Here is a 10,977-nt window from a genome sequence, read left to right as displayed (position 1 = left end):
CAGCTGCCAACTAAAAATTAATCCAATGTAATATTTAATGTATTCTTTTTGTTTTTTTGAGAAAATATTTAATGTATTCTTGAACCGTGACGAAAACTTGTACCAACCAAAACTTGTAATCTTTCACCATTCCCAATAAAGTTCGAGTAAAGGGCCGTTAAGTAGATTTCTTTATTTCATTTACTGAATTAAAATTTCCCTATATGAATAACTGGACTATATACTTTGTTTAACTTTTAAAGATTTTTTTTTTTTTGAGAAAACTGAAAAAAAAAAAAAATGATTGGACAATTTTATTAAATGAAGCTTGTGATTTTTTTCAAGCATTTTCTTTGTAACGTTATTTTATTATGAGTTTTGCTAAATGATGTAAGTTATGTTTATCACCATCCGTGCATATTTGCTAAATTTTTATTTATTTAAATATTAAAATAACTATAAAGGTGAAAAAGACGTGAAATACTTGTTCGATAAGTTATATTGATTCGCAGAATTAATGTTATTATATTTGCATAAAAACCCACACTAAATTATTAATTATAAAAACAATTTAATTATTCAAACATTTTTTTTTTGTAATGAAACCATTATTTAATCTGAAATATTCTTACCAAAAATAGTTAACATCATTTATTCTATTGCTACTATTTAATTTACTGACTGTTATTATATATCATATATATTTATATCAAAACTACCAAATAAACTGTGTGTGTGAAAAAACCATTTAATATTTTAAATATTTTTTTTTTGTATTGAGACAATTACTCTATTGATGGATTATTCACAAAATAAAAAATATTATTTATTCTTTTACATACTTTTCACTATTTATTACGAAATGGATAGTTCTTTGTCTTGCACTCAAACCCTCTGTTAGCATTGTAGTTTTAGTATGACATTATCTCTCCATAAAAAATACAAACGTTAAATTTGTAAATGGTTTCATTTTTGCATCAGTTTAAGAAATAGGTTTTGAAAAAATATTATTTATAGTCATCGTAACCACAATACCAAGAAATATAATGTCAAATAATATCATATAACAACAAAATAAATAATAGTTGTATTAAAGAAATTTCCATTCATAATAAATAAAAGTTTAGTTTATATATTAAATAAAAATTTTAAGAAATGAAAAAAAAATTAATAATTTTCTTTATAGAATTGCACTGGCGGTGGTAAGCTGTAGCCTGGAGGGTTCTTCTGATGGGTTTCATATAAATGGTGATTATTGTTAAGTATTAACTGTACATCAGAATCCCTAAATATGCATGTGCGCGCGTGCTTCTTTCTGTGTTCTATCAATGTCGTTGAAAACTTTGATTTGTCTAATTCTTTCTATCTAACTTCTTACCTTTAAGACAACTACTTGAAAGAACCACCGCAACTAACATTTTTCTCTAATTCCATAATTTTGCCATGAGAGTTGTGGTAAATATATAAACCTTTTCGTGACAATTTATTTATTTATTTTTTAATATTTATTCATTTAGAAAGTTCATATATTATTTTGAGAATAATATTTAAATATATATGAAGAACTGATTTTAAAAATTATCAATTTTTTATTATACATGAAGAACTGATTTAGAAATTATTCAAGCAAAATCATACTTATTAATATCAAAGAATTTTTCATATTACGAATTAAGTTGAGCATGCAAGTACTAACAAATTTAAAAATAATAAATGAAAAACTTTATCATTTTTTTTTTATAAACTACCGGTATCCAGAACCTATTATCAAAGATTGCCTAATTTGGCTCAAGGTTTAGTCACAGTTAAGGTTCTTTATCCCCTTTGCAGGTGTGTTTAGTGGGATCAAATCTGAAAGCTCTTCTCATATGCCCAGCCTGCGTTGCCAACTCACAACCCGTAGGTAAAAACCTTATCATATTTGATAGCACATAGACAAAAACAAAAAAAATTAATTGAAAAAAATAGGTTCCTCATAAATATTAACTTAATACATTTGTATGAGTTAAGGAGTTTGAGTTATAGTAAAGACACTCTCTATTATTATTTTTAATATTTTTAAATTATGTTTTTAATTGATAAGAAATAATATTTAAAAATTAATTTCTTGATACATGAATGTTTTTTTAAATTAGAATATAATTATAACTTACATTCTATTTTGATAAAAAAATGTTGCAGTTTCTAAAAGTTTATGAGTCAAATAAATTGATAGTAGCTTTGTTTTAGATTTTATAATTATTTCAAAATTTATATTAAAATCAAACCATAATAATAATTATTTTTTTTGAAAGGGAGATAAAATCTCATTCATTCATCAAACTTAAATGGAAAACAACTAAAATTTCAATGTTTGAAGGTAGCTCAAACCAGATATGAAAACCAACATATGAATAGACTTCGCGAGCTAAACTATGAGCGACTCTATTTAATAATCTCTTAACCCAGGTAACAACAATAATAACAATAATAATAATAATAATAATAATAATAATAATAATAATAATAATAATAATAATAATAATAATAATAAGGCAATGCCGTAATTTTAAATCAAACCATAATAATAATAATTATATTCTAATTTTTTTTTAAAAAAAGGAGTTCATGTATCAATGCCTTAATTTTATTTTATCCATTAAAACTCTAAACTAATCAATGTTTACAATGAAGTTGATTTCGCAGGAATTTCTTACTATATCAAGCTAAATTATTTTAGCTTATTTCTTTATTAAAAAAATATAGCTAATTTCTTGATTGAGGTAAAATTATTAAATTATTCTTAATAACAATAAAGAGTTTTAGAAAAAATGGAAAAATTACTTCTCATACCATTATGTCTATCCAAATTCAATATAATATTTGATTAATGCATTGATAGAAACTCATACCAACCAAAATTACTTCTCATTCAATTAACCTACACACTTGTCTCGGCCCATTCCAATAAAGTTGAACTCAAGGAAAGTGGTTGACATTCTTTATTTTATTAAAAATGTCATATATACATAAGTGAGATATATATTTTTTGTTTATTTTAAATTATAATATTTTGGGAAAAGTGAGCACTGTATATAGATCTGTATAATGTGATATTATCGCATAATAATATATAATATGAGCTCTAACCGGCGGTCACCCCTCTTCTTTTTGTTTATTTTTTTTACAAATAATCTTCAGATCTGTATACAGATCTGACTTATTTTCATTCAAATATTGAGATTTATTATTGTCCATATCTTGGAATTTTGTCTTAGTTATTATTATCACCATTATGGTAATTTTGTCTAGCGTCTTTTGTTATTTGGATAGTTATGCAGAAAGAAGTATAAATCTCATCTCTGGTAAAAGAAGAAATTTGAAGTTAATCATATCGAACTTGTAAAAAGACTATAAAATCGAATAATGACAATGAATAATCACCAAGTGGAGCAAACGATTGCCTATGCCACAAATATTATCTTTTGTCAACTTAATTAGATATTTCAAATCAATATTGCGTTTTTTTATTCTTTATATAATAGGTTTATTATTAGACTTTCTATACAAAAATATAAAAACATGCTAATTTGTATTTCATATCTGTATACACAGTTTCCTTTTAATGAATTTTCTAATTTAACTTATTCTCAAAAAAAAAAAAAAAAAAAAAATGTAGGCAACTGCTTCCCTGCTCCTATATATATACTGCAACTCATGTAAGGGCACTACAAGTTTTCTCCAAGATACTGCAAATCTAGTAGCTAAGAGAGATGGAAGTTCAAATCATTTCAAGAGAGTTGATAAAGCCATCTTCCCCAACAGTTCAACACAAAAGACCCTATAAACTCACCCTGTTAGACCAACTTACTCCTACAACATATTCTCCACTGATTTTGTTCTACCCCATGAATAATATATCTACTACTCTTCAAACCTTAACCCACTTAAAAGAATCTCTATCTCAAACCCTAAATCTGTACTACCCTTTTTCTGGAAGACCAACTTGTGATAACCTCTATATCAATCGTTTCAACGAAGGAGTTCCATTCTTTGAAGCTAAAGTGAATTGTTCCATGTCTGAGTTTCTCAAGCTCCATCAAACGGAGTTATTAAACAGTTTTCTTCCATGCAACCCCTTTACCAAGGAAGTATCCATTGAAATACCCATAATAGCCTTCCAAGTAAGCATGTTCACTTGCGGTGGAATAACATTGGGTTTGAGCATGTCACATAAGCTAATAGATGCCGTAACAGCTTCTGCTTTCATGTCTACTTGGACTTCTTTACATCGTCGGGATTTTAACGGCGTTATAGCGCCATATCTCCACGAACCATCACTATTTTTCCCTTCACGAATTTCATTTCCTCAAGGCCATTTATCTCTAATGGAGAGTTTATGGTTCACCGAAGCTAATTACATTACAAAAAGATTTTCTTTTAATCCTAAAGCCATAGCTACTCTAAAAACTATGGCAAAAGGCGACAGAAAAAATAATGTAGATCAACCAACCCGAATTGAAACGCTTTCATGTTTCATTTGGAAATATTATATGCAAGCATCATCAATGGTGGAATCAAGTAGAGGAAGTGAATCTAGAACATCGATTTTAGTTGAAGCAGTAGATCTACGGAAGAAAACAAAGCCACCAATGAATAATGGGTCCATTGGAAACTTATTTTGGTGGGCAGTAGCAGTTGCAGATCCTAATGATAAAAAAAATACAGAGTTACATGAACTCGCAAGTTTATTAAGTGAATCTATTGGGGTATATAAAACTGAGTATACACATAGTTTACAAGGCGATAATGGGTATGAGACTATGTCAGAGTACTGTGAGCAATTAAGTAAGTTGTTTTCTTCAGAAAAACCTGATATTTTTGCCTTTACAAGCTGGTGTAATATGTCATTTACAAAGCCAGATTTTGGGTGGGGAGAGCCTTATTGGGTTGGCGTTATGGGAAAAGCAGGAGCTGCATTTAGAAACTTTACTGTTTTTGTTGATGCAAAGGGTGGTAAAGGGATTGAAGCTTGGATTACTTTAGATCATGAAAGAATGGAGATTCTTCAACGTAATCCTGAGTTCTTGGCGTTTGCTTCTCCGAATCCAAGGATATCTAGTCTGTGATCTTTATGTCAGGTATGAATGTATATGTGCTAATATTTTCTAACTATTTATTGTATGTAGTTTCATTTGCTTCTTGGATATATGTTAGTTTGTACCTATTCATAAAACTGTTAAACTTTAAACTACGCCGTTCTGAAGAATATATGAAGCTTTTTTTTTTTTTTTTGTAACGAATTAGAATTCGTGAATAGAATAATTGTCTTGAATTCTAATTGAAATTTCTGATACTTTTATTTTCTCTGTTCAGATTCTGTCATATAAATTAAGAAGAATGAAGTAAATTCACTGGCCAAACAAGCAGTATTGCACGTGACTGATGCTTTTTTGAAGCCTTTTATGTATTGGGTGACACTAATTTCTTTGTCTTAAAGTTATTTTAGCTAGCTTTTGGTTTGTTTTATTTTGTTTAAGCTCAACGTACTGTTCTGCAATTGCTAGTTAATGTGGTTTTTTTTTAGCTCTTTGATTTGCTTTTTCTTTCAAACTCTGCGTGCCTTTTGTTTTCCTTTCTGTATTTTGCCAATGCAAATTATAAATATTAATTAAATTATTTTGAAATGTAGGTTAATAAAATAAGGACAAAGGAAATGAGCTGCTTCGGTCTTATGTGAAAAGAAATAAAAAATTAAAAAAAGAAAAGAAAAAGAAAAGCAATTAGATCCTTCGTTGGAATTCAAGTTTTCTTTTCATTCAGGGAAAATTGTAACACCCGCCGCCCAGTCCCTAGAGACCCGACGGCGGATGCCACATTTGGTACCGGAGACACCGTCTTAACTTAACATATAAATCATAAAACTAAAATTTATAATTAGAAGTAACTGAGTAGTCACCAGTTTCACGACCGATAACTTACTATTTCAGACACAGAAAAATGAGGCGTTACAAAAATACCCCTATGTTTTGTGGAAAATAACTAATTTACTCTGGTGTTTTTCAAAATATATTGTCAGACGCTCATCTTTTATGTATGTTACACCTAATATCTATTTCGTCCATTTTTTAAGCTTTCAAATAATAAGTCAACCTACGAACTCAATTCACATTTATGTTCGGCTACCTCCTTTTCTTTAATTTAAAATTAGGATACCATTGAATACAAGATTGACCTCCTTCCTTTGTTGGGGTGAGCATAGAAGTATACAGAAATAAGAATAGTGGACTTGAAAGAGAAGAGATCGCAAAAATAATAAGAAAGGTGGGGCGGTAGAGAAAAGTGGTTACTTTGAGAATGCTTCGAAGGGAAGAACAAAAACCAAAAAATACAGCAAAACCATAAAAATCCGACGGACTAAAAATGGAAGTATGACTCTAATGACGATGTTTTAATAAGAGATAAAATTAGCATTGATTTTGTAGTAAAATTAATTTAATTAATTTTTAATTTTAAAAACGATAATTTATATATTTATTATGTATTTTTTAAAAAATTAACGTGTTTCAATCATTTTATTATTAATTTTTGTGAAAGAAAATAAAATGTTGCTATTTAATTGAGACGGACGGACTAACGTTTGGAATTTTTTTTTTTTGGATAACATTCAATTCTTCTGGTATGTTAAATTTTATCAAAACTTTGAAACTTATAAACTCTTAAAATAAAAAAAATTCTAATAGACCGTCTCAATTCAGTTTATAATTAAGTTCATCATTAAGTTATGTTTAAAGTGAGAATTGAACTCTTTTGATAAATAATACTTTAATATTTAAAGTTTAAAGCTTAACGGATTATAATTTGATGAATGCTAGATTTCTAAAATTTTCGAACTATAATCTTTCAAGAATAATTAAGAAACTAAAAAAAAAAAAGATATCACAATATTAGAAAATACATTCCAAACCCCTTCGAATCAAGCACTTAATTATAAGAAATATATTTTTAATCAAAGAATTTAAGATTAACAAGAAATTTTAATTTGTTTGAAAATATATTTTGACTGTTTCTATTCTGAACAATTTTTTTACCTTAAAAAAAATTGTTTGTTGCTTGGTTAATTGACCTAATATATCAAAATACCCTAAACTTGATTTTTTGCAATTTACTCTATTTTTATATTTTTGTCAATTTTATATAAATTTCAACCTTATGTAGTAATAACACCCAATTGTAATTAAGGATAAAATTGTAAATAAAAAAAGGTATTTCTATCTATTTTTAGATAACAATGTAATAATAATAAAAATTTTAAAAATAAAAATTCGAAAAAAAAGGAGGAGGAGCAATAGCAGCAACATGAATAAAAGGCTTTGAATCAATACAAGCAAAAGAGCTTGGTTTGTCAAGAGATAAAGCATTGCAAAGTGCTTGTTTTGCCAAACAAATATGTATTTGAAGCCTTCTTTTCCATTGTCTTCCTTTTTTTTTTTTTTTTTGTTGTAGAGAAGATGAGAATCATCCATGATTTTGACCACCATGAAGCTTTTTCAGCTTCTTTTTCAAATGGATATCCAATAATTTTTTATATCATTATCTCTTCTTTGTGGGAAAGTAAAATCATATGGTTGCCCATTTGCATCAATTAAAAATAAAAATAAAAATAATCAGTCTAGATTGATCAAAATTTTAATTTATCAATTTTATTTTATTTACGGAAGCAATACACATGTGTTTTTGATTAAATTTAATTTTTTTCACTCAACTTGGCAAATCATCGGTTGACGTATCGATAAATTTTTTTCATGTTAGCAAATTTTTAACCGTGGCATAATATTTTTTTATCCCATTTCTAATTCGGGCTTACTCATAAATTGGAGGCACTTAATTAAATTTTTTTTAAAAATTTAAATACTTAATTATAAATATTGTCTCTTGACATACTAAACCAGAAAATTTTGATGAGTTAATACACTAAATTTATAATTAAATTAACCCTAATTTTAACAAGGGAAAAATACAAAAATAACACACATGGAGAATCTCAGCCTTCAACTGGAATGCAACAGAGGCTATAACTTAGGAAATGACCAAAATACTCTCGAGTTGGTAATAGTACTCATCAATTAGGTAGAGTTAGGTGGAGGGCATTCTAGTAATGATGTGATAAAGACAATCTAGCTTATCCACTTGAAGCTAAAAAATATATCCCATCCACGTCAACATAGACAGAAACTGAATAAAACTGAAAACAGAACCAAAAATTTAAAGAAAATAAATATTTTGTATATAAATAGTAAATACTAGTATATTTTTACATCTAACAATGCTTTATTATTTATTGCTATCTCGGTTTTAAAATATAAGTTTTTTTTAATAATTATTTTATTTAAAAATATAAGTTATTTTTAAGTATTTTAAAGAGAAATAAATAATATTTTTCAATATTATCTTTTTTTGATATTAGTTACAATAAATATTTTTACAAATAATTATTGATTTTAAGATAAATGATAATTTAATTAAATTACTTTTGAGTTTATTATAATTTAAAAAAATTAATATTTTTTTAATTATTACATAATAACTTTAAACTATTTATATTCTGAAATAAAAAGAATAATTATTAATTTTACTTTTTTTTTAAAATAAAATTTATTGACAATAATATTAAGAATTATAAATACTCAAAATATAAACTCCATAAACATACCAATACAATTGTAATTATCAAAATATAAACACGGTCTCTTTCTCTCTGAAACCCCTCCCAAGAAAATATCTTTAGATTTATTTTTTACCCAAATGCAACCATAAACAACCTTGAAAAGGTATGCCCAGTCCCTTCTCTCTGTCCTCTTTTATTTTCTTTCTGGGTTTCGTAAATTATGCGTTTTTGAATGGTTTTTCTGTATAAGATTTATGTTAAATTGGTTTGTTTACATTTGTTAGTTTGAGAAAATGCAATGTTAATAAGCTGCAAAGAACTTTTTTGCCTATTGGGTTATTGAAATGGTTCTGTGTGTTCGTTATACATATTCTTTGAATAAATATTCGTGACCTTGAATTTAGATCTATATATTTTATCCAAGAAGAAAAGAGAGGAAGATTTGTAGGTGACCATAATGTGTCTAATTTTAGTGTGCTAAAGAGGATTGGCATTGCGGGTTGAGCAAGGTCGAATAACCTTGTTATTGAACTCGTTTTATGAAAATTCTTTGATTTGTAGAATGAGGAATTTGCATCTGATTTTTTTTTTTTTTTTGGAGGGGAATTTGTATCTGATGTTGGAGGAATGTGAAAGATTTATTCTGTGATTCTTTGGGCTGAGAAGCATTGTGAACTATTTTTATAGGAAAGATTCTTGTTGCCCGTTATTATTATTTTCTTGGAAGAGCTTGTTGAAGAAATTTTAGATTTTGGAACTTTTGATTTGTACAATTTTGAGGGGTTAATTGCTGTGGAAAAAGAAATTATCTGTTCAATTTCTCTATTTGCTTGGAGGTCATGCAAAATAAATATAGAGTTTTGTGCTTGCTTATCTTTTTCTTTTTAATTTCTACCATGAATAAATTTTACGCCAAACAAGAAATTAATTCTTACAGCTGAATGTATATTGAAAGTTGGTGTAATTGAAGGCATTGTCAATAGGATGTAAAAGAAAATACACAAAAACTAAAAGCCGCTAGTTCTTGTGCATTTAAAAGCCGCTAGTTCTTGTGCATTCTTTTTGATGATTCACAACACTGCTCTAGGTCAATGAATGGACTTGAATGAACTAAGAAGGAGAGGTAAAAGTTTATGTACAGGTGATTGGATCGGAGTACTATTAGCATTGCTTTACAGAGATGCACGGATATCTTTGTCTAATAGACCCAAAGCATTTTTAATTTTCAGTTTATACTGATGTAGAATCTGAAATATTGTAACAAAGATTGAGACATTTTAGGATTTATTCTATTGCTTTGAATTTTTACTTTTCTAACATTTGGTTGAAGTAATGCTTAATTTCAAGAGAGACTTTGTGTTGCAGACCTTTCATACTGTCAGTTTCAGATCTGAATTTTAAGTTATTGACAATAAATAATCGAAGTACATTGAAACTGCATGAAATGCTATATTTTCGAGAATATTTTTTTTCAGCACTATTTCTTGTGCTCAACAAACTGTGATATTTGGCAGACCAAGTTTGTTTATAGATTTCTATGACAAGAGGCTGGTGTTGGCGTGACTCAAGCTCATGAATGCATGAATAAAGGCATAGTTCAATTTTTTCAAGTCAAATTCTTCCTTATTTTTCCCATTTTGTCTCTCTTCTTTTTCATTTGTTTATCAGGCCAAATATCTATTTTATGCTGAGCAGTTGTTCTGGAAACCTTGTTAATTTCCAAGCAGCCATATCGTTTGATAAAACCTTGAGGACCACGTGTCAACAGCTACGTTGTCACTGTTTAAGGGAATGGTCATTCAGTTCAGAAATGGATGTCAATGTTGCAGGTTCTCATTCAAATGAGAAGCAATCTTTAGAGTGTCCAAAATCCACCAATATGGCGAAGAAGTCCGTAGAAAAAGAAGTGAGCATGAACACTTCTGTTTTTGTCAATCATGGAGAGTCTTAAAAAAAAAAAAAAAAGTCCTTGTAGTTTTGTAACTTTATTATAAACTTCAGAATTGCAAAGTGGTTCCAATGGCAAAACTTTTTTGAGTTGGTGTTATTTCTATCGCTGCAGTTTTTCATGGAAAATCTTCTTGTTGTGTATGTGAAATTTTATAATTGCTGCTGTTTGGGTACATATTCTCTTAACTATTATGTAATCTCTCAAGTAGTATCTTTGAGGATGAGAAGAATTTTAGAAAGGAAGAAAAGAACAGATTGAATGTACAAAATTGACTCGGCCAAGAGTACACGATCCTTTTCTTTTTGGTTGAGTCATGGGAAATTCATTGGTTTCCTTTGGATAAGTAATCTAGATCTTTGATAGTGTTACCATTTATCACACCTCATCATCTACAATGCAG

The 10,977-nt window shown here is 28.0% G+C and overlaps 1 protein-coding gene and 1 long non-coding RNA gene across 4 annotated transcripts; both read left to right on the top strand.

The window, feature by feature from the left end:
- The first annotated feature begins 3,695 nt into the window (after window positions 1-3,695).
- LOC149495821 (akuammiline synthase 2-like) lies at window positions 3,696-5,544 on the top strand. Its single transcript, XM_089722420.1, has 2 exons — window positions 3,696-5,099; window positions 5,335-5,544. The coding sequence occupies exon 1, from the start codon at window positions 3,732-3,734 to the stop codon at window positions 5,085-5,087; it is 1,356 nt and encodes a 451-aa protein (XP_089578546.1). The 5' UTR covers window positions 3,696-3,731; the 3' UTR covers window positions 5,088-5,099; window positions 5,335-5,544.
- A 3,119-nt stretch (window positions 5,545-8,663) lies between these two features.
- On the top strand, window positions 8,664-10,673 carry LOC149495820 (uncharacterized). 3 transcript variants are annotated; one of them, XR_016321097.1, is made up of 2 exons: window positions 8,664-8,789; window positions 10,295-10,673. It is a non-coding gene; the product is annotated as an uncharacterized LOC149495820 (long non-coding RNA). The 3 variants fall into 3 exon arrangements; XR_016321099.1 differs by having other exon boundaries at window positions 8,675-8,789; window positions 10,141-10,673; XR_016321098.1 differs by having other exon boundaries at window positions 8,682-8,789; window positions 9,714-10,673.
- The last annotated feature ends 304 nt before the right edge of the window (window positions 10,674-10,977 follow it).

Source organism: Jatropha curcas, chromosome 6 (assembly GCF_041381405.1).
Source record: "Jatropha curcas cultivar XTBG-Jc1 chromosome 6, XTBG_Jcur_1.0, whole genome shotgun sequence".
Lineage (NCBI taxonomy): Eukaryota > Viridiplantae > Streptophyta > Magnoliopsida > Malpighiales > Euphorbiaceae > Jatropha > Jatropha curcas.
The sequence above is the reverse complement of the archived record's forward strand: the minus strand, read 5'-3'. Positions and strand labels throughout refer to the sequence as shown.

Bases quoted from the DNA above. Each gene is read 5' to 3' on its own strand.
- LOC149495821 (XM_089722420.1), top strand. From the start codon at position 3,732: ATGGAAGTTCAAATCATTTCAAGAGAGTTGATAAAGCCATCTTCCCCA.